The 27,589-nt window shown below is 39.6% G+C and overlaps 1 protein-coding gene across 1 annotated transcript in view; it reads left to right on the top strand.

Moving 5' to 3' along the window:
- The window catches only part of ABCA13 (ATP binding cassette subfamily A member 13), a 489,071-nt gene that overhangs the window by 16,463 nt on the left and 445,019 nt on the right, over positions 1 to 27,589 (top strand). Inside the window, exons 2-3 of the mRNA XM_030795834.1 lie at positions 6,998 to 7,091; positions 11,291 to 11,414. Coding sequence (XP_030651694.1) covers positions 6,998 to 7,091; positions 11,291 to 11,414 — 218 coding nt within the window. The remainder of the gene's footprint in view (positions 1 to 6,997; positions 7,092 to 11,290; positions 11,415 to 27,589) is intronic.

Here is a 27,589-nt window from a genome sequence, read left to right as displayed (position 1 = left end):
CCCTAAGCACATCCTGTATGCTCTAATCATCTATAGAAGGAGAAGATTGGAAATGGTCAGGATGGCCATGGAGAAGAGTGAGGGAAATAATCTGAGATGCAATACAACCTTTATTAGACCAGTTGGGCTCTGTGCTCTCCTATGAAAAATTGTTAAACGTTTTATGTCATGTTCAGTTCCTTTTGTGGAAATTGCTCTCCAGCTTTGGATTCTTCTCACATATTTGTATGTAGTCCTGGAGGTTTCCTCAAGAGTCAGCCTCGGCCGGGTGCGGTGGCTCACGCTTGTAATCCCAGCACTTTGGGAGGCCGAGGTGGGCGGATCACGAGGTCAGGAGATCGAGACCATGGTGAAACCTTGTCTCTACTAAAAATACAAAAAAATTAGCCGGGCGTGGTGGCGGGTGCCTGTAGTCCCAGCTACTTGGAGAGGCTGAGGCAGGAGAATGGCGTGAATCCGGGAGGCAGAGCTTGCAGTGAGCCGAGATTGCGCCACTGCACTCCAGCCTGGGCGACAGAGCAAGACTCCGTCTCAAAAAAAAAAAAAAAAAAAAGAGTCAGCCTCGTTTTTCACTTTCCTTGGTTATTTGATCATTCTCAGTAGCAGTTTTTCCAACCCTTCTGTCAGAAGCAGGAGATAAGGAGACTCCTTTGGGGTGCTCATCTCCATGGATGTGGGTATTGGGGACAGTCACCAGGATTGTGAGGGGACATTGTTATGGCTTTAGAGATTGTCAGCTGAGTCGGGGTTGAAGCGTGGTAGGCCTATTTGATCTGCTCTAGAAACTTTTTTTTTTTTTTAATGTTTTGGTAGTTTTTTTTTGTATTAGCAAATACAAGTTTATTCCTGCCTCCTCTAATTTATTTTCTTTTATCTCCCCCTACCCTGCCCATTTTGTCTGGAAGAAGAAAAAGTCTGTGAGGAAGTTTCAATGTATTGTTTTACTCAGGAGTCCTTTTTGTGTACATGTTCATCTGTATGTATTGCTAATGTCTTCCCAAATGTCACTGTGGCTCAGCTGTGCTGATGGAACCATGGAAAGGTTTATATTCATGCTCGGGCCACAAGGTGAGAGGAATGGTAGTGGAACAGGGATCTGGGCATCCACGAAATTCATGGTGAGAAGTGCCTTGTGGTTGGGAAGCTCCGGGGCATAGGACTGAGCACTTCCACCCTCTGTTGGCCGGAGCTTCCCTCCTGGAAGAGTAGGAGGGCTTTGTGGTGGTTTGGTAGTGGGGGCATTGTTTTGTTAACTGCTAATAGGTTTACCAGACGGTTATTTTTCTTGAGAGGAGAGCCTGTGGCAGCATCTGCGCCAGTGCATTTGGACAGCAGAAGTGCCAGTTTCTGCTTCTGGTTGGGTCACTTTCTGGTGTTAAGAAGTCAGCACTGGAGGGTCTGAGATGTGGGACATACGGTGAAGTCCTAGCATTAATCAGACAGCATTCCTGTTTAACAGGGATAAGATTCAAAATGTTAAGCAAGATTCAAGGATAATAATGACATATAAGAAGAAAAACGTGACATAAAAATGTGATGAGAAAGGGAAGGCTGCCTTTGCACCCCTGCAGAGAAATACTCTTATGAAAGGGTGATTCACTCATGCACAATGGAAAATGACACAGCAGAACTGGTGTCTGGCCACTTTTCTCTTGAATGGAGCAACTTCAAACTCAGAACAATGAAAGATATTTTTTCACTTGTGCTTTTCAGAAGGATCAGTGACCAGCTTGTAAATAAAACACTCTGAGATATTGCTTTTTAGGTTTAATTGGAATTCTTTTATTCTTTCAAGATCCTTAGAGAAACTTCTCAACGATAAGATTCAGGGTTTTATTTTCTTCCAATAACATTTTCATTTGAAACTAGAAATTGGATGTGGATTTTTAAGACTGGACTGAAAAAAATTTGTGATTTTAGAGTTACTACTATTTTAATGTGGCTTTGGCAGGGTCCTTTAAATGATGTTGTCTTCGTGTGAAGGGAACAATATCCAGATACTATAAATAAAAGGATTGATAAATTAATGGCATGAAAGATTTAGACAATAAAAAGGCAAATACAAAGTTGGAGAAAATATTTGTAATACCATAAGCCATGAAAAGGCTGAATTCTTTAATTAAAAAATTAAATACAAAATGATGCTTTATAGGTCGGTAAAAATAAAGAACAACTTAATAGAAAAATAGGCAACTGGAAGAATAGAGAATTAATAGGCAAGGAATTATTATATGCTTAACTTGTGAAAAATGCGTGATCTTAATAATTAAAGTTATCATTATGTTTTTGCATATCAGCTTGACAAAAAATTAAGTTTGTTAATCCTAGGTGCTATTGAGAGTGCAATCAGAGTAAATGATAGTTGGTTTAGTTTTTAATGAGGGCATTTTTGTTTTATCTATCCAAATTGAAAATCCGTATTAAAAATCATATACACTTTAGTGCAGTAATCCCATTTGGCAATAGTACCTTATGGATCTACTTACAAAAGTCAGCCAAATATGTAAAAAAAACCTCATGAAGTTAAAAGCTGAGGTTCATTGAACTGCATCTACTTGATTTCATAATGTGCATTGGTTTTAGTATGTTGCTGTCCTGTTATCTGTAATCAACTATAACAGAGTAATGTATTTGGTGTTTTGGACCAAAATTCATGCTACACATATGTCTGACTTTGATGGCCTTTACCTTTTGAAGAAAACTGTTGCAAATTTGAGCAAAATTTTCCCAGTTGTAATATTTTAATAGTGTCATGTAACAGAAAAAATTTAGAAACACTCCTAAGAGAGTTTTCGATTTCAAGCAGAAATGCTTCTCTTCTAAGTAAATACCACTTTAATTGATAAAAGAAAAACAACCTCATGATATCACTGGCCCCAAAGAGAAAAACATGCAAGTTTTCATGATGAAGTGATTGGTTAAATAAATTAAATCCTACAGTGGAATATTGTGTAGTCTTTAAAAGTAGCAAGGTAGAACTATAAGTGCTGTTAATGAAAAATTGGTTCTAACACATTAGTTATACATATACATGTATTTTGTAAATAGATAGTTTATCCCATAGGAGAGTAGTTGTAATCTTTCTGTACTTTTAAAATTTCTTAACCATACATACGTTTATTTACATATTTGTAATGTCAAAAGTTATGAGTCTTGGGTCTATAAACCATTTTCTGTTTTATTTTATAACTACTTGTCTTAAAAATAGCCTTCCTCCCTTCCTCCTTTCCTCCCTTCCTCCCTTCCTTTCTCTCTCTCTCTCTCTCTCTCTCTCTCTCTCTCTTTCTTTCTTTCTTTCTTTCTTTCTTTCTTTCTTTCCTCTTTTCTTTCTTTCCCTCTGTGGCCCAGGCTGCATGTGATCTACTCGCCTCGCTGCGGCCCCGCACCGCGGACTGCCTGGGACTGCCAGCGCTCGCCAGCCTGCTTTTTCCTCCTTTGGCTGCAGGCGCAGGTTCGCCATGTTGGCCACGCTGCTCTCCGGCTCCTGACCCCCACTGCTCTGCCCGCCTCGGCCTCCCGAAGTGCTGGGACGGCGGGCGGAGTCTCGCTCACTCGGTGCTCCGTGTGGCCCGGGCTGGAGTGCGGTGGCGTGGTCTTGGCTCGCGGCAGCCTCCGCCTCCCAGCCGCCTGCCTTGGCCTACCAGGGTGCTGGGATTGCAGCCCCTGCCCGGCCGCCGCCCCGTCTGGGAGGTGAGGAGCGCCTCTGCCCGGCCAACCATCGTCTGGGAGGTGAGGAGCACCTCTGCCTGGCCGCCCTGTCCGGGAAGAAGTGAGGAGCGCCTCTGCCCGGCCACCCCGTCTGGGAGGTGAGGAGCGACTCTGCCCGGCCGCCCCGTCTGGGAAGTGAGGACCGCCTCTGCCCGGCCGCCCCGTCCGGGGAAGAAGTGAGGAGCGCCTCTGCCCGGCCGCCCCGTCTGGGAAGAAGTGGGGAGCGCCTCTGCCAGCCGCCCCGTCTGGGAAGTGAGGACCGCCTCTGCCCGGCCGCCCCGTCCGGGAAGAAGTGAGGAGCGCCTCTGCCCGGCCGCCCCGTCTGGGAAGAAGTGAGGAGCGCCTCTGCCCGGCCGCCCCGTCTGGGAAGTGAGAAGCGCCTCTGCCCAGCCACCCATCGTCTGGGAAGTGAAGGGCGCCTCTGCCCGGCCACCCATCGTCTGGGAAGTGAGGAGCGCCTCTGCCCGGCTGCCCCGTCCGGGAAGAAGTGAGGAGCACCTCTGCCCGGCCGCCCCGTCCGGGAAGAAGTGAGGAGCACCTCTGGCTGGCCGCCCCATCTGGGAAGTGAGGAGCGCCTCTGCCCGGCTGCCCCGTCCGGGAAGAAGTGAGGAGCGCCTCTGCCCGGCCGCCCCGTCTGGGAAGTGAGGAGCGCCTCTGCCCGGCCACCCATCGTCTGAGAAGTGAGGAGCGCCTCTGCCCGGCCGCCTAGTCTGGGAAGAAGTTAGGAGCGTCTCTGCCTGGCCGCCCGGTCTGGGAAGTGAGGAGCGCCTCTGCCTGGCCGCCCCGTCTGGGATGTGGGGAGCGCCTCTGCCCGACCGCCCCGTCTGGGAGGTATACCACGGAGGCCAGAAGCAGTCTGGGGGCTCACGCCTGTGGTCCCGGCACTCTGGGGGGCCGAGGCGGGTTGATCACTTTGGGCTAGGAGTTCGAGACCAGTCTGGCCAACATGGCGAAGCATATGAAAAATGCAACAGACCAACCAACCAACTCAGTGACAACAGGGCAGGTGTATCCTGGAGTCATACTCTAATTTTTTCTATTTTCCTCCCTTTCTGATCCTTTATCCCACTTTCTTTTTCTTCCTCTTCCTTCTCCTTCTTCGTCAAATAGAGGATTGAGTTATTATCACTGATCCATATAAAGTCCCTCTCTCATTTATTTTGATTCCCACTCCCCATTTCTATTCCCCGTCTTCCCATGTGCAGCCTTCCTGGTATGTTTGATACGCATCTTTTTGTTTGTATGTAGTTTTAGAAAATGCTTATTGTTTTTGTGTGCAAAAAAAATTAATAAAAAAATAGCTATTGTTATTAAAAATAAAAAAGAATAAAAAACCCAAGAAAATTATGTGTTTATTCTTCTTAATGCTATCAAGTTATCATTTAATATGAGGAATATTTTTTATTTTGCTATTTATATTCAGTCAGAATTAATGATAGAATCTTCCCCCACCACCTCCCTACCCCAATACTCCAGTAACTTATTAATTTATTACAAAGAATGACAAAAATGACTTAAATAAATAATTATCTCCTGAGTGTCCTTGACCTTTCTTTATAGTTAGTTTAATTGTGGTCCCTTGAACCAGAGGGTGATCTGCATGCATTTTCTTTGTTATCAGAATGTGTGAAACTAGGTTTCAGGAATGTGTCAGAGAACTTTTTGATCATGATGCACTTTTTGTCACAAGAAATACTTCCTCATGGAATATTTCAAAGACGGCGATTTGTTTTTAATTTTTTAATTTTTTTTTGAGACAGAGTCTCGCTCTGTTGCCTGCCTGGTGTGCAGTGTGGTGCAATCACGACTTACTGCAACTGTCACCTCCCAGGTTCAAGTGATTCTTCTGTCTCAGCTTCCTGAGTAGCTGGAATTACAGGTGTGTGCCACCGTGCCTGGCTAATTTTTTTTGTATTTTTTGAAGAGATGCAGTTTCACCGTGTTGGCCAGGCTGGTCGTGAACTCCTGACCTCAAGTGATCCATCTGCCTCGGCCTCCCAAAGTGTTGGGATTACAGGTGTGAGCCACCGTGCCCGGCCAAAGAGGGTGATTTCTTTTCTTCTTTAATTATACCAGGGATGGAAAAACTCTTTTACACCTGTGTTTTGTCTTGATGGCTTTAGGCCACTCATCTGGTCACATTTAGATCTGCTTACAAGAAAGGATTACTGCAATGGGATATGACCATGGCAGTTCAAAGAATAAAGAAACCAAAGTGACCAGAAGTTCACGTTAGTTCAAAGCATTATAACTGGGAATCTGAAACAGTAAGACATCCTCTTTGGTGTTCGATGGAGTATTCTTAACTTGCAGATTTTTAGGTTTTTGTTTGTGCATTTATTCAAAGGCTTGCCTACTTTTTGTCTGGCTATAAACTTTTGTATTTGTAAAATGATGTCACCTGAATTCAATACAAGATTATCCACCATAAAGCAAGTGAAGAACAATGACAGTAAAATTAATTTTATGATAATTGAGGCTTTTCTATTAATTTTTTGGGCTATACCTTATAGGTAGTGGTTTTTATTTTTCTCAAATGATTAAATTCCATGTGTCAAATGATTAAATTCCATGGGTCAAAGTTAATTTTCTTTTAATTTTGAAAATTTAAGGTTGTACAAATTATTGCAATCATTTGAGTAGCTCTTTTGTAGTCTATGTCAAGAGATTTTACTCTAGTAATCTTAGTTTTAGAAGTTTATTCTAATTTTAAGAAAATAATTCAAATGAAAGATTATTTATACACAAAAATGTTCCTTAATAGAAGAATGTGTGAATTATGGAATATTCATTTGGTAAGAATGTTATGCAACAAGTATAGCTGATAGTTATAAACCTCATGTGGCAACATTGAAAAATATGCATAAAATGAAGGTAAATGAGAAGTGGATGCTACCACCAAAGCCAGCAAAGTATCTATTTGGGTAAAAAAGTCAGAAATGTTAAAGAAATTAGAAAAATAAAAATAGTTGCTGTATTGAAGTATGGGAAATATGGGTGAAGTTATTTATTTCTTTAATTTCTGTAATGTCATAAGTTCTGCAATAAATAAAAATGTGCAGAAAAAGGAAAGAAGCAAAAGCTGTGTCTGATGGGAGAAGAACAAGGAGATGACACAGTCATAGATCTGGATGCAATGATAAATGAACTAGGCCTTCTCTGCGGGCTCCTGTCCCAAATGACTGTTCTGAGACACAAAGCAGGTATTACAATGACCTCCTTCAAGAGATGAAAATATTGTAATACCTTACAATTTATTCAAATGGTATTTTTTTTTTTAATTTTCTAGGTCCTTTTCCTTGCTGAATTCTTCTGGCCTTGTATCTTGTTTGTAATTCTGACAGTACTTCGTTTTCAAGAACCTCCCAGATACAGAGACATTTGTAAGTTTCATTTTTTAATATACTTTTTGAATTAACCTTTGGAGAAAAAAACTCATAGCACTCTCTCTTGTTTTTTGTAAACTCCGAATGATGAGTGAAATGAATAGATAGGGTTTCATTATGACAATAACAACATATCTGGAGTACATGTCAATAAGCCACAATTTAGGTTTTGTCTTTTAAGAATGATATTCACACAGGTTCACTCAATCTAGCACATAAATTTGTTCTTCCAATTAAAACTGACACAATTTGGGCATAAGTAAATAGCCATTATAAATATAGAAAGTAGAAGAAGTAGAAGTGAGAGATGCATTTCATAGTTTATCAGCATGATACTGATAGTAATATTGATGGTGATGATGATGGTGGTGAGAAAATAATGATGCTGATGATATGATGATGATGGTGAAGATGGTGATGATGGAGATGATGGTGATGATGATGACAGAAATGATAATGATGGTGATGATAGTTATAATGGTGATGGAGATAATGACAGTGGTGATTGTGATGATAGAGATGATAGTAATGAAGGTGATGATTATGATGATGAAGATGATGATAGTGATGATGATGTAGAGAATAGTAATTATGATGATGATGATGGAGATGATGATAGTGATGATGGTGATAATAATAGAGATAATAGTAATGATGATGAAGATGATAGTGATGATGCTGGTGATGATAGTGATGATCTTGATGATAATAAAGATGATAGTAATGATGGAGATGGTGATTGGGAAAATAGTGATGATGGTGATGATGATGAAGATGATGATAGTGATGAGAATGATTATGATGGAGATCATAATGGTGATAATGATGATGGAGATGATGATAGTGGTGATGCTGACAATAATGTAGATAATAGTAATGATGTGATGATTATGATTGAGATGATGATGGTGATGATGGAGATGATAGTGATAATGGTGATGATATGATGATGGAGATGATAATAGTAATGATAGTGATAATGGTGATGATGATATTGATGTTGATAATAAAGATTATAGTAATGATAATGGAGATGATGGAGATAATGGTGATGATGGTGATGGAGTTGATGATAGTGATGATGATGATGATGGAGGTAGTGATGATGGCGATGATATGATGATGGAGATGATAACAGTAATGATAGTGATAATGGTGATGATGATATTGATGATGATAATAAAGATTATAGTAATGATAATGGAGATGATGAGATAATAGTGATGATGGTGATGATGATGGAATTGATGATAGTGATGATGGTGATGATGATGGAGATGATAGCGATGATGGCGATGATATGATAATGGAGATGTTAATAGTAATGATAGTGATGATGGTGATGATACTGATGTTGATGATAATGAAGATTATAGTAATGATAATGGAGAAGATCGAGATAATAGTGATGATGGTGATGATGATGATGGAGGTGATGATAGTGATGATGGTGATGATGATGAAGATGATTATAGTGATAAGTGTAATTATGATGGAGATAGTAGTAATGGTGGTGATGATGATGATGGAGATGATGGTTATGATGATGATGGAGACAATAGTGATGATGATAATGGAGATGATGATAGTGATGATGGTGATGATAATGGAGATGATAGTAACTATGGTGATAATGATGGAGATGACAGTGTTGATAGTGATGATAATGATGGAGATGGTGATGGTGATACTGATGATGAAGATGATAGTGATGAGAGTGATTATGATGGAGATAATGGTAATAATGGTGATGATGATGGAGTTGACAGTGATGATGTTGACGACAGTGGAGATGATGGTAATGATGGTGATGATGATGATAATGGAGATGATGGTGGAGATAATGATGATGGTGATGATGATTACGATGGAGATGATAATAGTGATGATGGTGTCGTTGGTAATGATAGTGATGGTAATGACGGAAATGATGTTGATGGTGATGATAGTGATTACTATGATGAAGTTATTAATTGTGATGGTGATGCTCTGATAAACTATTACTGGTAACTTCCTGTGCTTCAGGAAACTGGTCAGATGGACCATTTTTTTTTATCTGGGTTGAAACCTTAACAACATCACTCCTTGAGAAATAATGGCCTGCTTTGTCTCTATCAGGCTATACCACTCAAATATGTATAATGTGGTTGACTCTGTAATCATTACATCAATAAGGTATTAATAACTGTTGGGATTTACCCAAACTAGCGTGTCAGTTATATTTAGGTTTTACACATATTAGGACCATTCCTATCAGTTTGTCTTTGTTGTTTGGAGACTCTATTGTGTGTTGCAGAATGGAAAAATGTAAAACCATGTGAGTAAAATATCATTTAGGAAAAGCTAAAAAGCTTTTCAGGGTTTCTACTTTATTATTTATTTATTCAATAAATATGTACTGAGTGCCTTTTGTGTTTCAGGCTGAGAATGAAATGGTGGACAAGGTATTTTCCCTGCCTTTACAGAGCTCACTGTAGGGCCAGACTATTACAATGTAGTGGGAAAATTGCCATGATGGGGTTTTATACAGGGAGCCATGTGAGCACACAGGAGGGTCGGCCAATCCATTCTAAAGAAAGCCTTCTGAGGCACTGTGCAACTTTGTCAGAACAAGGGAGTGCAGAGGAGAAATTGTCCAGGCAAGGCAGACAGCATGGACAAAAACCTAAAGTAGAACCAAAAGGCAGAGATGTGGCTGAAGTAGTAAGCAGTGTCCAATCAATAAAGAGCTTTTTATGAGGTTGAGGATGGTGAACTCTCAAAGAATATGAAGGAGCCATTGAAAGGTTTCAGGCAAGGTCATAATAAAATGAGCATTTAGGGGTCACATTCTGGACACTGGAAAAGGCAGAATTTGGGATGGGTGGAGAGCAACACTAGAGAAGGCAAGATCAACTTGTGGAACTCTTGAGTAACCAGGCAAGAGATGGTTGTGCCCTGAAGCAGTGGGAAGAGGGCAGATTCAACAGACATGAAGGAGGTAAGATGGGAAGAAACAACTGGCTGGATGCATGAGGGCAGGGAGGCCTTTGACTGGAACAGCTAAGTGGAGAGTGCACTCCCATTGAACTGACAGGGCACATGACATGTGGGGGATTTGGGGAGCTGTGCTCAGCATAACCATCCTGAGTATGAGGGACTCTTGAGATTGTCGGAGTGAGCCGCCTAATCAATCAGATTATGAATTTGGAATCACATAGATGAGGATACCTAAGAAGGAGAAACTTCCAGAACATAGGCCTCAAGAAGAGCGCATTCAAGGGACAAGCAGAAGAGACAATAAGCAGCAACCAGAGTGCTGGAAGGGAAACAAAGAGATTTGGAGTCTGCCTGGGAAGCATTGAAAGAAGGAGGCATGACAGAGTGACAGGTGCTGTTGCAGCATGAGTAGATAAGGGCTGACAAGTTCTCCAGGGCAGTTCAGTACAGGGACAGGATGAGGAGGGCCAGGCTGCAGCAGCCTGAAGAGCAAAGGGAGTGAGAAAAGGGAAGGTAAGTGATAGAAAACCAGGTGTACTGTGCAGGAGAAATGGGCTGGTAATCATAAATTTCACGTTGCTGCAGCCATCAGCATCCTCACTACTCCCACCCTCCTGGTGGTGTGAAGAGAGGATATGGTTGGGGATGTGTAAACAGCACATTATTCACAGAGGTGGCTATTTTGCAGTGACATTTGTCCTGAAAAGTCCTATTCAGTGTAGACAACTTTTTTTTGTATTACACAATACTTAACAACTATATTTAAACATTAAGAATTCGACTTGCATTAAGCTTGAATTTTTTGCCAAAACTAAAAACTCCTACATTTTTATATGAGATGGGAGGAAGCATCCTTTTTATTTTTCCTACCCACAGCTTGTTTACAGAGAGCTGCGTCTGGAAGCTTGGCTGTGTGTGCATCAGGGTTATTTCCACTCAGTGAATGGGGAAGCTTGTGAATCCTGCAGCTATGGCTGCTCAGAGCCATTCTGCTTTGAAACATGAGTACTGACCCTGGAAGAAATGTGTTAGATATAAAGGTTTTTCATTTTTTGTTTGATTTTTTTTTTTTGTCTGAGTCCTTAGATCTCCTTTAAATTAATAGCAAGGTTAATAATATAATAATATGATGTTATATACTACAATTTCAACTCAACAGGAATTCCATTTCTGGTAGCAGGTATATGGACTCATTTCTTCTTTGCATCTATTTCTAGGTTATTTGCAGCCCCGAGATCTACCCAGCCGTGGTGTTATCCCCTTTGTTCACAGCCTTCTTTGTAACACTGGATCAAGGTGCAGGAACTTCAGCTATGAAGGGTCAATGGAGCATCATTTTCAGTAAGAGAAACACAAAGATCTTTTTCAGAAATCTCAGAAAGCTGATACATAGAACGGGCTTCTGCTTTTTGTAAAGCCTCAATAATTTGGGATAGGTCAGAGATCATGAGAAGTATAGAAATTAAAGTTTTATTAAATTCAGAGTCACATAATTCTGGCTCCAACTAATGGTTAGCTTCCAGCAGGAGATCTTTCCACTGCCACTTGCAGGACTCACAGAGTAATAACTGATTAGCAAATGCCATTTGCATGTGATAATTTGTTTTCTGTAAGTTAAAACTCTGACTTCAAAATTACTTGTCTAGCCAACTTTTCATTTTAGTGCCACATGCCCCCAGAACAATTATTTTTTTCTACTGTGCTATTAGTTGACCAGAATCTTGTCCCAGCTGAGAGCAAATAAAAACTGGGCAGTAACTCTTTATTTGTCATAAACCACCTAAATGGACTACAGGACAGGTAAGTTGCCTTCTCTGAGTCTCTGAATGCTGAGCTATGCCTGTGGTTGCCTACCGTGTCAGTTGGCCTTAAACTCAAGAAGAGAAGGAGAAGATATTTCATGTAAGAAGAGACAAAGTGAGGGGGTTTAACTTGGGGGACCCTGAATACCCTGGAAACTTCTCCCAGGTGAAGTTAGGAAGGGAAGGAAGTGACTAGTTGATTATGATAGTTTGAATTTATCAGGTATGAATGATCTGAGTTTTATTTAATCTATATTTACTAATATTAAACAATCTAAGATGTTTAAAGGTAAAGCAAATGTTGACATATATGATCTTTATCTTCCAACTTTAAGTTACAAGAGGAAAATTAAAAGTTTCCAGATAATTTTTGGCATATCAGGTACAAGATTTATAAATGGTGTTGTTTTAGTTCATTTGGGCTGCTATAATGAATCCACACTTACTCCAATATGAAAACACCTGAAATCTGCATGGTCAAGTGGCCGAGTCTGAAACCAGAGGCACTATTGACAGCGTGCTTCACTCTTTATAATGAATTTATAACTCTGCTATAATGAAATACCATAAACTATGTGGCTTATAAGAAACAAATATTTATTTCTCATAGTTTTGGAGGCTGGGAAGTCCAAGATCAAGGTGCCAGCTGATCTGGTATCTGGTGAGAACCATTTCCATTATAAATGACACCTTCCAGCTGTGTTCTCACATAATGGAAGGGATGAGGCAGCTCTCCAGGATCTCTTTAATAAGGGCACTAATCCTATTGATGCAGGCTCTGTCCTCACGATCTAATCAACTCTCCTATATCATCTTAGGGGTTACATTCCAACATAAAAATTTGGGGATGGGAGATGCCAACTTTCAGGTCATAGTAGGTGTTTACATTTTCTGAGACAAATCATATAGAAATAAGATATAAAGAGGCTCATTTGAAAATACTGTAAAGTGATAACCCTGAAAAGTTCAATGGTCTTTTTTGAATGGGTGGAGAAGGGAAATATACAAAACTCTGTCTTTCTTGGAAGCATTAGAAGAGCTTGAGACTTAGCAGCGTCTTTATTTCAAGTCTTATATCTCTTCCTTACTTGGAATGGGAGGTTTAAATGATGTTGAAGTGGAAAGAATATGATTTTGTGGCTAAACAATACTGGCTCTGTTACCTGTGGTTCTGTGAATCTGTGCAAATTAATTAACCTCTTTGAATCTGTTTACTCACTTCAAGTGTTGTGAATGTTAAAGACAAATATAGAAAACATCTAGCACAATGCATGGCACAGAGGCATTCAACCAATGGGAGTTAATAATAACAAATTCTTATTACTATGGCTATAACAATTATAAAAATACTACTTGAAGGCCAGGCACGGTGGCTCACACCTGTAAATCCAGCACTTTGGGAGGCTGAGGCGGGCAGATCACCTGAGATCAGGAGTTCAAGACCAGCCTGGCCAACATAGTGAAACCCAGTCTCTACTAAAAACACAAAGAAATTAGCTGGACATGGTGGTGGATGCCTGTAATCCCAGCTATTCGGGAGGCTGAGGCAGGAGAATTACTTGAACCCAGGAGGGGGGAAGTCGCAGTGAGCCAAGATCGCGCCACTGCACTCCCGCCTGGGTGACAGAGTGAGACTCATTCTCAAACAAAAAAAAAACCCCAAATTACTTGATATCAGGAAATAATCTACCTTTGTTTTCTTTGTGTTTTTCCATATCAATATCCTCACTTCAATGTGCAGAAATTCAGGGGTTATAAAAGCAACCTGGTGAGATTCTTCACCTAACATTCTGAGAGTGGTAGTCAGGTTAATCACCAGCATTGCAAAGCCTTTAACTTTGAGAACCAAGAATGAAATTCCTCAGCTTGTCTAGTAGTGCCCAAGTCAGAGGTATAAGAAATAAAAAATAAAATAAGGAAAGGAAATTGTAAGGAGTAAGGAAAGCGGGAGAGGGAGAAAGGAGACAAGAAAGAGTGAAGCACGCTGTCAATAGTGCCTCTGGTTTCAGACTCGGCCACTTGACCAAGCAGATTTCAGGTGTTTTCATATTGGAGTAAGTGTGGATTCAATTGAAGTTCAAGCCCATAAATAAAGACTCACTCCTGATTATTTTGTGGTAATTGTCTCAGTTTAAAAATACCTGAAAGCGGCTGGGTGCAGTGGCTCACGCCTGTAATCCCAGCGCTTTGGGTTGTTGGGGAAACCAGCCCCACACCACCCGGCGGGTACCCCGAGTCCAGCGGAGACAAAGGAAATAGAAAGAGACAGAATAAGAGTTTAAAAGGCGGGTCCAGGGAACCTGAGCGTCGGAGGCTTGCTCACCGCCCAGAGCTCTCGGGCTCCGCCTAATTTACTGGTTTACAAGCTCTTTGTTCTTAGGGCAGATGGGTGGGGGAGGAAGGGATGAGGAAAGGGATTAATCAGTGAAGGAGAACTCCTGAGTCATTCAATAAGAAGTATAGCAGTGGCGGTTTCTGTGAATTTCCTTGAGCAAAGGCGTGTGTCTAAACTACTTAAGATCTTTAACTTCTCAGGACTGAAATGGGTGGGAGCGGGTTTCAGGAGGAGCCAAGATGTTTGATTATACTCCACTGCTTCAAGGGAGTGTTATCTCCCTGAGCAACCTGTGGAATGCTGCGGAGCTGTTATGCTCTCGGGCATAAAGATATGAAGGCAATAAGGAGACTTTTCTCCTCAGAGGCCGCCCATGGCTCCGCATGGGTGTCTCACACAGGGGAGACCAACTCATCTGGCATCCCAGCACTTTGGGAGGCTGAGGCGCACGGATCACGAGGTAGGGGGTTCGAGACCACCCTGGCCAACAGGGTGAAACCCTGCCTCTACTATAAATACAAAAATTAGCTAGGCGTGCTGGCGGGCGCCTGTAGTTCCAGCTATTCAGGAGGCTGAGGCAGGAGAAGAGCTTGAACCGGGGAGGCAGAGGCTGCAGTGAGTCAAGATCACATCACTAAACTCTAGCCTGGGCAACAGAACAAGACTGTCTCAAAAAAACAAAAACAAAAAACAAAAAACCAAAAAATTTTGAAAGCAAATATCACAGTTAATTTAGTTCATAAGTTTCCATGACCTCCCTAATTCCTCAGGTAAGTTCACTTTGGGCAGAAATCCTGGGTACCATCTGATATAGCTTATGGTTATGAAAATCAGCTTCCTCATTCTTGCCTTTGTTGGGGGGTTTCCCCTTCATTTTAACAAGAGGATTTCAGAGCAGAAATATGAAGCACTGCAGGCAACAGAAGTGGATATTCTTGTGTTAGTGGTCACTCCTATTTTGTTTAATTTAAAATGCTTTGTAATGCGAATGTGCTGTCTAAACCCGACCCTCACTTCCCTTTCACTGTCTGACAACCTTTGGGAGGCCGATTGCTGTACCCATGCGAGGGCACTCCCACCCTTAGCCTACAGGACCCCGTGTTTTGCCTTCTGGGCTTTGGTTGGGTGACCTTTCATTTCCAGTTTCTTGAAATGTTTCCAGCCATTTCCTACTGGTCTCATTTGGTGGTCATCAATATTTTTATTTATTTTTTTCTCCATTCTCAAACATGCCCAGATCCCCTGAGAATCATCTGACCCTCTCTGCCTCTTTTCCAACCACCATATTTCCTGGTTCTCAGTCTTATTTGATTATCACCTGCTGCTGCCTCACCTCAGCTTCTCAGTTTGCTTTTTACTCTCTTGACACTCTTTTTTTTTTTTTTTTTTTTTTTTTAATGAGACGGAGTTTCGCTCTTGTTGCCCCTGCTGGAGTGCTATGATGAGATCTCGGCTCACCCCAACCTCCGCCTCCTAGACTTATAATTTTTTTTTTTTTTTTTTTTGAGATGGAGTCTGGCTCTGCTGCCCAGGCTGGAGTGCAGTGGCACGATCTCGGCTCACTGCAACCTCCTCCTCCCGGGTTCAAGTGATTCTCCTGACTTAGCCTCCTGAGTAGCTGGGACTACAGGCAGGTGCCACCATGCCAGCTAATTTTTTGTATTTTTAGTAGAGAGGGGGTTTCATCATGTTGGACAGGCTGGTCTTGAACTCCTGACCTCAGGTGATCTGCCCCCCTTGGCCTCCCAAAGTGCTGGGATTACAAGCGTGAGCCACCGTGCCTGGCCGATCCTTGTTTCTTAAATGGCTTTTCTGACGTGGAGATGTGCCAGCATTAGATTCACCGGGGAGAAGGATTCCTTCTATGCCTGCTGTCCCATTCCGACACCTTGGGGCCCTCCATGATGACGAGTACTCCCCTCCCCTTCCTTGGTACCTTCCATGGCATGGTCGGCCTTTCTCTTTTTATATTCCCCATCTGTGCAGCCCTTACACAGCCCAGGGTCTTCCTCTTCTATATGCAGTCAGCTCTGTCGTGGTCAGCTACCTTCTCACGATGCAGCACCATGGCCTCTGCACACTGAGGAAAGACAGTTCCGGGTGGGCCTGGGGTTTTTTTCCAAGCCCCTTTCGTAACTTAGTGGAGAGCTGTCCCAGGAAGGGTGAGTGAAGAATGAAAAAACGATCCAAGCTCTTGAGTCCAGAGTCTCCCCTCCTGACCCAGCCACTTGCCTAAGGAAGCCCTCCCTATAACTGCAGTCACTTGTCTACCTGCATAGAGCATTTTAGGGCTGGGTCTCTGTCCTGGGGTTCTCTCCTTGCCCTGCCTAGGCATGTCTCTTGATGGACTGTTGAAAACTTGGGGGATTATGTACTTTTTGCTAGGTTTTTATTTGTAAATTTCTCCTCCGATAAAACTTATTTTATTTTTACACCATGTTTAGTATTTCAATTTTGTTTTCTTTCCTACTCGAGGTTATAAAGATAATTTCTTACATTATCTTCTTAAAGTATTATAGTTTTTCCTTTCACCCGCTGGTCTTGAATTCATCTGGGTTTTACGTCTATGTGTGGTGAGGGTAATGATTTAACTGCATTTTTTTTCCATTTGGATAAGTATTTTTTCAGTTGTATTATTAAACAGTTTATCAATTTCACATTGATTTGTAATCCCATTTTGACGTGAATTAAGTTTTCATATGTGGTGCATCTGCGTCTGGCTTCTCCAACTTGTTATAGCCCCAGCCATTCCTTGAACTATACCCTGCTGTCTTACTGTAGCTTTCTGATGTCTTGATATCTGATGGAGTAAATGTCTCTACCTTGCACTTCTCCTTTGGGAAGTCTTTGTTCTTCCATGTAAGTTTAACAACCTTGTTGTACAAGTCAGTGAAAAATATTATTGGGATATTTACTGGAGTTGCATTGAATCTTGTGATCATGATGCATTATTTAATTTATTTAGGTTTTCTTTAGTGTCTTTCAACATAGCTTTATAGTGTTTTTTCATGAAGGTTATGCATATCTTTTGTTAACTTATTTCTTTGTTACTTTATGTTTGTTGTTGCTATTGCAAATAGTATTTTTAAAAAGTTACACTATGTTACTTATCATTACTTGTGTAATGGAAATAAAGTTAATTTAAAAAATCAACTTTATTGATCTATACAATATTTAAGAGTACATTTCAATGAGTTTGACATGTCTATGAACCTGTGTAACCACCATCATGATTGAAATATAAAGCATTTTCATTATCCTCAGAATTCTCCTGTGCTCTATCCCAGCCCAACCTACCTCCACTCACCCCACACCTTCAGATCCAGGCAATAGCTTGTCTGCTTTTGGTCATCTAGATTAGATTTGCCTTTTCTAAATTTTATATAAAGGATGTATCCTTGGTGTCTGGCTTCTTCCACCCAGCAAAATGTTTTGAGATTTATTTATGTGGTTGTGTGTATTAGTATGATCATGCACCGCTTGACAGTATTTTAGTCAACAATGGACTGCATATATGACAGGGGTCACATAGAATTATAATTCCATATTTTAACTGTACTTTATATATGTTTAGACATACAAGGCTTACCATTGTATTATAATTGCCTACAGTATTCAGTAGAATGACATGCTGTACAGGTATGTAGCCTAAGAGCAATAGGCTACACCACATGGCTAGGTATGTAGTAGGCTCCACCATCTAGGTTTGTGTAAGCACATTCTATGGTGTTCACACATGATGAAATTGCCTAAGAATGCATTTCCCACAGTACATTTTCTTCTTTAAATGACACATGACTATAATTCTTTCCTTTTAATTTTTCCCATGGGTAAGGATGACCCAGGGTGGTCTCTTCTATTTTTTTGATTAATTTTTAAAAAAACTTTTTGTTTCTTAATATATATTTTAAAAGTCTTCATTTTTAATTATTGTGGATACATACTAGTTTTCTACATTTCTGAGTTACGTGCAATATTTTAATACAAATACACAATGTATAATGATAAAATCAGGGTAATCAGGATATCCATCATCTAAAGTATAAATCATTTGTGTGAGTGTGTGTGTGTGTGTGTGTGTGTGTGTGTGTGTGTGTTAGGAACATTCCAGTTTCACCTTTTAGTTATTTTGAAATATGTAATAAATTATTGTTAACTATAGTCATGCCAGTGTGCTACTGAACATTAGATACAATTCCTTCTATTTAACTGCCGTTTTGTACCCATTACTTATCCCCTCTATATCTCCCACCTCCCCACTACCCTTCTCAGCCTCTGGTAACCATCATTCTACTCTCTGTCTCTATGAGTTTAATTATTTTTAGCTCCCACATGTAAGTGAGAGCACATAATATTTGTCTTTCTGTGCCTGGCTTATTTCACTTAACATAATCCCTTCCAGTTCCATCCCTGTTGTTGCAAATGACAGGATGTCATTCTTTTTTATGCCTGAATAATATTCCATTAGGTATACATACTACATTGTCTTTATCCATTTATATGTTGATGAACACTAAAGTTGATTCCATAGCTTGGCTACCGTGAATAACGCTGCAATAAACATGAGAGTGCAGATGTCTCTGTTTTTTTTTTTTCTTTTGGATTTATACACAGCAGTGGGATTGCTAGATCATATGGTAGTTTTATTTCTAGTGTTTTGAGGAACCTTCCTTCTGTTCTCCATAGTGGCTGTACTGACTACTTTTCCCGCCAACAATGTACAGGGGTTCCCTTTTCCCAACCCCTCACCAGCATTTGCTATTGCCTTTTTAATAAAAGCCATTTTAACTGGGATGAGATCATATCTCATTGTAATTTGGATTTGCCCTTCTTGGATGAGTAGTGATGTTAAGCAGGTGTTCATGTCCTAGTGACCCATTTGTATGTATTCTTTTGAGAAATGTCTATTCAGATTTTTTGCCTATTTTTCATTGAATTATTGTGTTTTTATGTTGAGTTGTTTGAGCTTGTTATATATTCTGGTTATTAATCCCTTGCCATATGTGTAGTTTGCAAATCTTTTCTCCCATTCTGTGAGTTGTCTCTTAACTTTGTTTATTTTCTTTGCTGTGCAGAAGCTTTTGAGTTTGGTGTGATCCATTTGTCCGTTTTTACTTTTGTTGTCTGTGCTTTTGAGGACTTACTCAAGAAATCTTTGCCCAGACCAATGTCCTGGAGTGTTTCCCCAAAGTTTTATTCTATTAGTTTCACAGTTTCAGGTCTTAGATTTAAGTCTTAATTTGGATTGTTTTTTATTATGGCAAGAGATAGGGGTTTAGTTTCATTCTGCATATGGATATTCACTTTTCTCAGCAGCATTCATTGAAGAGACTGTTCTTTCCTCACTGAATGTTCTTGCAGACTTTGTAAAAAATGAGGACTCTAATGCGTGGATTTATTTCTGGGTTCTCTGTTCTGTTCCATTGGTCTATGTGTCTGTTTTCATGCCAATACCATGCTGACTTGGTTACTAAAGCTTTGTAGTATATTTTGAAGTCAGGTAATGTGATGCCACCAGCTTTGCTCTTTTTGCTCAGGATTGCTTTGGCTATTTTAGGTCTTTGTAGTTGCATATAAATTTTAGGATTTTAAAAAATGAATTTTTTTTTCTATTTCTATGAAGAACATCTTTGGTATTTTCATAGCGATTGCATTGAATCTGCAGATTGCTTTGGGGAGGATGGACATTTTAATAATATTGATTCTTCCAAGCCATGAACGTGGAACATCTTTCTAATTTTTTGTGTGACCTTTTCAATTTCTTTCATCAGGGTTTTATAGTTTTCATTGCAAGGATTTTTTACTTCTTTGGTTAGGTTTATTCCTAGGTATGTTATTTTATTTGTAGCTATTATAAGTGGGATTGCTTTCTTGGTTTCTTTTTCATATTGTTCACTGTTAGCGTATATATATGCTATTGATTTTTGTTTGTTAATTTTGTATCCTGCAACTTTACTGAATTTGTTTATCAGTTCTAACAGCTTCTTGGTGGAGTCTTTAGGTTTTTCTAAATATGAGATCATGTTATATGCAAACAAGGATAATTTGACTTCTTCCTTTCCAATTTGGATGCCCTTTATTTCTTTCTGTTGCTGGATTGTTCTGGCTGGGACTTCCAGTATTATGTTGCATAAAAGTAGTGAAAGTGGGCATTCTTGTTCCAAATCTTAAAGAAAAGATCTTCAGTTTTCCCCTGTTCAGTATGATAGTAGCTGTGATTTTGTCATATAAGGTGTTTATTGTGCTTGACTGTGTTCCTTCTATATCCAGTTTTTGAGAGTTTGTATCATAAAGGAATGTTGAATTTTATCTAATGCTTTTTCAACATCTATTGATATGATTATATAGTTTTTGTCCTTTGTCTTTTGATGTGATGTATCACATTGGTTAATTTGCATATGTTAAATTGCTCTTGCATCCTTGGGATGGATGAATCCCACTTGGTCATAATAAATGATCTTTTAAATGTAACATTAAATTCAGTTTTGTCAGTATTTTGTTGAGAGTTTTTGCATCTATGTTCATCAGAAATATTGGCCTCTAGTTTTCTTTTTTGTTATTTTTTGTGTGTATATCTGGTTTTGGTATCAGGGTAATACTGGCACTGCAGAATGAGTTCAACAGCATTCCTTCCTCTTCAACCTTTTGGATTAGTTTGAGTAGGATTTGTATTAATTCTTGTTTAAATGGTAAAATTCAGCAGTGAAGCCATTGTTTGGGTCCTGAGCTTTTCTTTGATGGGGGAATGTTTATTACTGCTATCTTATTACCTGTTGTTGGTTTATTCAAATTTTGGTTTTCTTTGTGGTTCAATCTTGGTATGTTGCATGTATCTAGGAATTTATTTATTTCTTCTCAGTTTTCCAGTTGAAGAGGACACCCAAAAAATAGAAAGATATTCTATGTTCATGGATTGGAAGAATCAATATTAATAAAATGTCTATACTCCCAAAAGCAATCTGCAAATTCAATGTAATTTCTATCAAATCAGTGTATTGAGATATAGTTGCTCACAGTAGTCTCTGATGATCCTTTGAATCTTTGCGGTATCAGTTGTAATGTCTCCTTTTTTGTCTCAAACTTTATTTATTTGGGTCTTCTCTCTTTTTTCCGTTGTCAGTATTGCTAAAGGTTTGTCAATTTTGTGTATCTATTAAAAAAACTTTTTGTTTCATTGATCTTTTGTATTTTTTGGTCTTTTGAAGAAAGATTCTGCTCTGATCTTTATTGTTTCTTCTACTAATTTTGGGCTTGTTTTGTTCTTGCTTTTCTAATTCTTTAAGATGCATAGTGTATTAGTCAATTCTTATGCTGCTATGAAGAAATACCCAAGACTGGGTAATTTATAAAGTAAAGAGATTTAATTGACTCACAGTTCTGCATGGTTGGGGAGGCCTCAGGAAACTTACAATCATGGTGGAAGGGGAAGCAAACCTGTCCTTCACATGGCAGCAGGAGAGAGAAGCATAGAGCAAAGGGGGAAAACCCCCTTATAAAACCGTCAGATCTCATGAGAACTCACTCACTATCATGAGAGGAGCATGGGGGAACTGCCCCCGTGATCTAATTACCTCCCATGAAGTCCCTCCCACAACACATGGGGATTACAATTCAAGATAAGATTTTGAGTGGGGACATGGCCAAACCACATCACATAGTTAGGTTATCTGAAATTTTTTTTCTTTTTTTAAAACTTTTGTGATGTAGGCATTTATTGCTATAAACTTGCCTCTTAATACTACTTTTGCTGTATCCCACAGGTTTGGGTACGTTGTTTTTCTATTTTGATTTTTTTTAAGCAATTTTAAAATTTCCTTCTTAATTTCTTCATTGACCCAGTAGTAATTCAGGGGCATATTGTTCAATATTTATGTGTTTTTATAACTTGCAAAGTTGATCTTGTTATTGATGTCTAGCTTTATTCCATTGTGGTCAGAAAAGATACTTAATATAATTTTAATTATTTTGAATTTTTTTAGACTTATTTTGTGGCCCAATATATGATATATCCTTGAGAGTGTTCCATTTTCTAAAAAGAAGAATGCAGATTCTGCAGCGGTTGGATGGAATGTTCTGTAAATGTTTATTAGGTTCATTTCGTCTACAGTGTAGATAAAATCAAATGATTCTTTGTTGCTTTTCTGTTTAAATGATCTGTTCAATGCAAAATATGGGGCATCAAAGTCTCCAGCTGTTATTATATTGAGATCTATCTCTCTCTTTAGCTCTGTTAATATTTGCTTTTTATGTATGGATGCTCCAGAGTTGGGTGCACCCAATTTATATTATTATATTTATATTGCATTTCCCTGTCTGAAAGGTCACGTATCTCTTTCACTCCAGGATTGGTCACTGATTACTTATTTAGTTTGTTTGGTGAGGTCGTGTTTTTCTGGATGTTCTTGATGCTTGTGGATGTTCATTAATGGCTGAGTATTGAAGAGTTAGGCATTTATTCCAATCTTTGCAGTCTGGGCTTGTTTGTACTCATCCTTCTTGAGAGGACTTTCCAAGAATTCAAAGGGGAATAAATGTTGTGACCTAAGCCTGTGGTCACTGCAGCTGTTTAGCACTAGCTGTTTCATTCCTAAGCCCAAGAATGCTGCAACTCTAGTAGACTCCCAGATAATCAGCCTTGTTGGACTTAGGGAATTTAAGAGAGCATTCTCTGGGTTACCATTTGAAGTCTCTTGCTCTCTTCCTTCTGTTTCCCCTAATCAGAAGGAGTATCTTTCCACACTGGGCTGCCTGGAATTGGGGGAGGGATGATGCAGGCACTCCTTTGGCACCATGTTGGGTCACATCTGAGGCTCATGTTCTTCCTGACCAGTACAGTACTGGGGCTTATCCAAGGCCCATGGCTGCTACTTCCTGGCTGCTGCTGATGTTTATTCAAGGTTCAAGGTCACCTTAGTCAGCAGGTGGCCAATCCTGCTGGGACTGGGTCCATCCCATCAGGGCAGCAGATTCTCATCTAGCCTAGATGGGTCTAGAAAAGCCACTGGGAAGCAAAGGCCTGGAATCAGGGGCTTCAGAAATCTGGCTGGTACTTTATTTTACAGTGGCTGAACTGGTATCCAGCTTGCCAGACAAAGTCCTCTGTAATATTCCTTCTCCCTTCCTCAAGCAGAAGTCTTTCCCCAAGCTCACTGCCTGGAGTTGGGGGAGGGTTGATGTAAGCACTCTAATGGCTACTACAGCTGGTATTGCCTTGGTACTGTAACTCCACTGCCTTCAAAACCAGCAGAACACCAGGGCTTATCTAAGGACTGCAGTTCTTGTGGCCTGACTGCCACTCAAATTTATTTGGGGTCCCAAACCACTTTATCAGCCTGTAGTGAAGCCAGCCAAGACTTGGATACCTCTTGCTGGGGCACAGGATGCTCATCTAGCTCAGGGCTGGTCTAAATGCTTCCTCTGTGGGCACCAGTAGAATTCTGCCCTTGTTGCATTCTATTGTGATAGGGCAGCACTGAGTTTCAGTACAAAGATTCACACTCAGTTTGCTCTCCCTCCCTCAAGCACACATAATCTTTCTCCATGCTGCACTGCCTGGGATTGGGTGAGGAGAGGTAGGCAACACAGGACTGTCCTTTCTGTCTTCTTCAATGCCTCTTTCCATCTTAAATGTTATGAACATTAAAAAATAAATCTGTGTGTGGACAAATATTTGAGTTTTTCTTGGGTTAATACCCAGGAGTAGAATTCTTGGGATAAATGTTTAGTGTATGTTTAGCTACATAGTATATGTCCAGGTTGTTTTCCAAAGTGTCATGCAATTTTATATTCCCAACATCAATACATAAGAATTCTAGTTGCTCCACATTCTTGCTAACACTTATTATGTTGTTCTCTTTAATTTTAGCCATTATACTGTTGTATTGTGCTTTCTAATTGTAGTTTTAATTTACATTTTCTTGATCAGGAATGATGTTAAGCATCTTTTTATGTGTTTATTGGGCATTTCAATATTTTTTGAGGAAAGTGTCTGTTTATGTTATACAATTGATTTTTTATTTTTGGTTTTACTGAATTCTTAAGAGTTTTTTTTTACATATACTGGTCACAAGTCTTTAATCATATGTATACATATTATATATGTATTGTAAATATTATTTTCTCATTTATGCTCTGTCTTTCGAAGAGCAAGGTTTATTTATTTTGATAAAATATAATTTATCACTTTTTTCGTTTTTTTTTTTTTTTTTGAGACGGAGTCTCGCTCTGTCACCCAGGCTGGAGTGCAGTGGCGCGATCTCGGCTCACTGCAAGCTCCGCCTCCCAGGTTCACGCCATTCTCCTGCCTCAGCCTCTCCTAGTAGCTGGGATTACAGGCGCCCGCCACCACGCCTGGCTAATTTTTTGTATTTTTAGTAGAGATGGGGTTTCACCGTGGTCTCGATCTCCTGACCTCGGGATCCGCCCGCCTCGGCCTCCCAAAGTGCTGGGATTACAAGCGTGAGCCACCGCGCCCGGCCTAATTTATCACTTTTTTCTATTTTGATTTGTGCTTTTTTGTGTTTTCTTTAACAAAGAAATATTTGCCTAATATTTTTGAAGATTGTTCAGATTTTTTCCTGTATTTTCTTTTATGTGTTTAATAATTTTAGCTTTTGTTTATAGGTACAATTTATTTTCAGTTTATTTCTTTCTATGGTGTGATGTAACTTTTGAGGTTTCTCTTTTTACATATGTATATACAATTCTAGTAGCATTTGTTGAAAAAACTATTCTATTTCATTAGAATACATTGGGACCTTTGTTTAAAATCAGTTGATTTGTTAATAGTATGAAGGACTGTTTTTGGACTCTCAGATCTTGTAGGTTTAGTTTCACAACATCAGAATATAGCAAATATTGCAATAAAGTGAGTCACAAAAGTTTTTTAGTTTTCCATTCCATATAAAAGTTATGTTTACACTATATTGTAGTCTATTAAGTGTGCAATAGCATTGTCTAAAAAATGTACATACCTTAATTAAAAGAACACTTTATGGCTAAAAAATGCTCATGATCATCTGAGCCTTCAGTGAGCCAATCTTTTTGCTGGTGAAGATCTTGTTTTGTTGCTGATGACTGCTAACTGATCAGGTTGGTGGTTGCTGGAGGTGGAAGTGGCTGTGGCTATTTCTTTAAGTAAGACAGAAATGAAGTTTACTGCATCATTGACTGTTTCTTTCATGAAAGATTTCTCTGTAGCATGTGATGCTGTTTTATAGCATTTACTTATAGTGGGACTTCTTTCAAAATGAGAGTCAGTCTTCTCAAACTCTGTCACTGACTTACCAACTAATTTTATGTAATATTCTAAATCCTTTGTTATCATTTCAATAATGTTCACAGCATCTTCACCAGAAGTAGATTCCATCTCAAGAAACCACTTTGCTTGCTTATCCATAAGAAGCAACTCCTCATTCATTAGTTTTGTTATGAGATTGCAACAATTCTGTCACATCTTAAGGCTCCACTTCTATTTCTAGTTTTTTTGCTATTTCCATCACATCTGCAGTTACTTTCTCCACTGAAGTCTGGAACCCACTCAAAATCATCTATAAATTTGAATCACTATCTATGACTCTATAGCTTTATGAAATGCATTTCTTAAATAATAAGATTTGAAATTTGAAGTTACTTCTTGCTCCACGTGCTGCAGACTGGATGTTTGTTAGCAGGCATGAAAACATTAATCTCCTTGTACATCTTCATCGGAGCTCTTGGATGACTGGCCGTATGGTCAATGAGCAGTGATATTTTGAAAACAACATTTTTTTCTGTGCAGTAGGTTTTGACAGTGAGTTTAAAATATTCAGTAAAACATGCTGTAAACAGAGGTGCTGTCATCTAAGCTTTGGTGTTCCATTTATAGAGCACAGACACAGTTGATTTACCATAATTCTTAAGGGCCCTAGGATTTTTGAAATAGTAAATAAACACTGGCTTCAACTTAAGGTCACCAGCTGTATTAGCCCCTAACAAGAGAGTCAGCCTGTCCTTTGAAACTTTGAAGGCAGGCATTGAATTCTCTTCTCTAGTTAATGAAAGTCCTAGATAGCATCTTCCAATGCAAGGCTGTTTCGTCTGCATTGAAAATCTGTTGTTTAGTGTAGACACTTACACCAATTATTTTAGGTAGATCTTCTGGAGAATTTGCTTCAGCTTCTATATCAATGCTTATATCTTCACCTTGCACTTTTATGTAATGGAGATGGCTTCTTTCCTGAAACCTCATGAACCAACCTCTGCTAACTTCAAACTTTCCTTCTGCAGCTTCCTCACCTCTCTCAGGCTTCATAGAACTGAAGAGAATTAGGACCTTTCTCTGGATTAGAATTTGGCTTAAGGAAATGTTGTGGCTGATTTGATCTATCCAGACCTCTAAAACTTTTTCCATATCACTTTCTTATCATTTGTGTTTTCACTGGAGTGGCACTTTTCATTTTCTTTAAGAACCTTTTCTTTGCATTCACAGCTTCATTAACTATTAGTGAATTGCATTTATTAACTGCTTGGTGAAAAAGTCCTAGCTTTCAGCCTATCTCAGCTTTTAACTTACTTTCCTCACTGAGCTTAATAATTCTTAATCATTAATAAACATGGGAGGCGGAGGTTGCAGTGAGCTGAGATTGTGCCACTGCACTCCAGCCTGGACGACAAGAGTGAGACTCTGTCTCTAATAATAATAAGAATAATTCTAATAATTCTAGCTTTTGATTTAAAGTGACAGACATGTGACTCTTCCTTTCACTCGAAAAATTAGAGGTCACTGTAGGGTTATTAATTAGCCTAATTTCAATATCATTGTGTCTCAGGGAACAGGAAGGCCCGAGGAGAGGAAGAGAGGTGGGGGAATGGCCAACCAGTGGAGCAGTCAGAATACACACAAAATTTATTGATTGAGTTCTCCGTCTTATATGGGCATGGTTTGTGGCATCCCCAAGCAATTATGATAGTAATATCAAAGATCACTGATTACAGAACATGACAGTAGATACAATAATAATGAAGGTTTAAAATATTTTGTGAGGATTACCAAAATGTGACACAGAGACACAAAGTGAGCACATGCTGTTGGAGAAATGGCATTGATGGACTTGCTCAATGCAAGGTTGCCATGAACTTTCAATTTGTGAAAAACACAGTATCTGTGAAGCACAATAAAGTGAAGCATAATGAAACAAGGTAGGCCTGTACACAATTCAATAATTGTTAGTATGTTCACAGAGCTGGGCAACCATCATCACAGTTAATTTTAGAAAAATTTCACCAACCTGACAAGAAAATCTAAATGTATTAGCATACACTTCTCATTTCCTCCCAATCTCCCCCATGCCCATGCCTAACCCTGGGCATACAACTAAGCTACTTTCTGTCTCAATAGA

This window comes from Nomascus leucogenys, chromosome 17 (genome assembly GCF_006542625.1).
Source record: "Nomascus leucogenys isolate Asia chromosome 17, Asia_NLE_v1, whole genome shotgun sequence".
In the NCBI taxonomy this organism is placed as follows: Eukaryota; Metazoa; Chordata; class Mammalia; order Primates; family Hylobatidae; genus Nomascus; species Nomascus leucogenys.
Note: the sequence above shows the minus strand (reverse complement) of the source record. Positions and strands in the feature narration are given on the sequence as shown.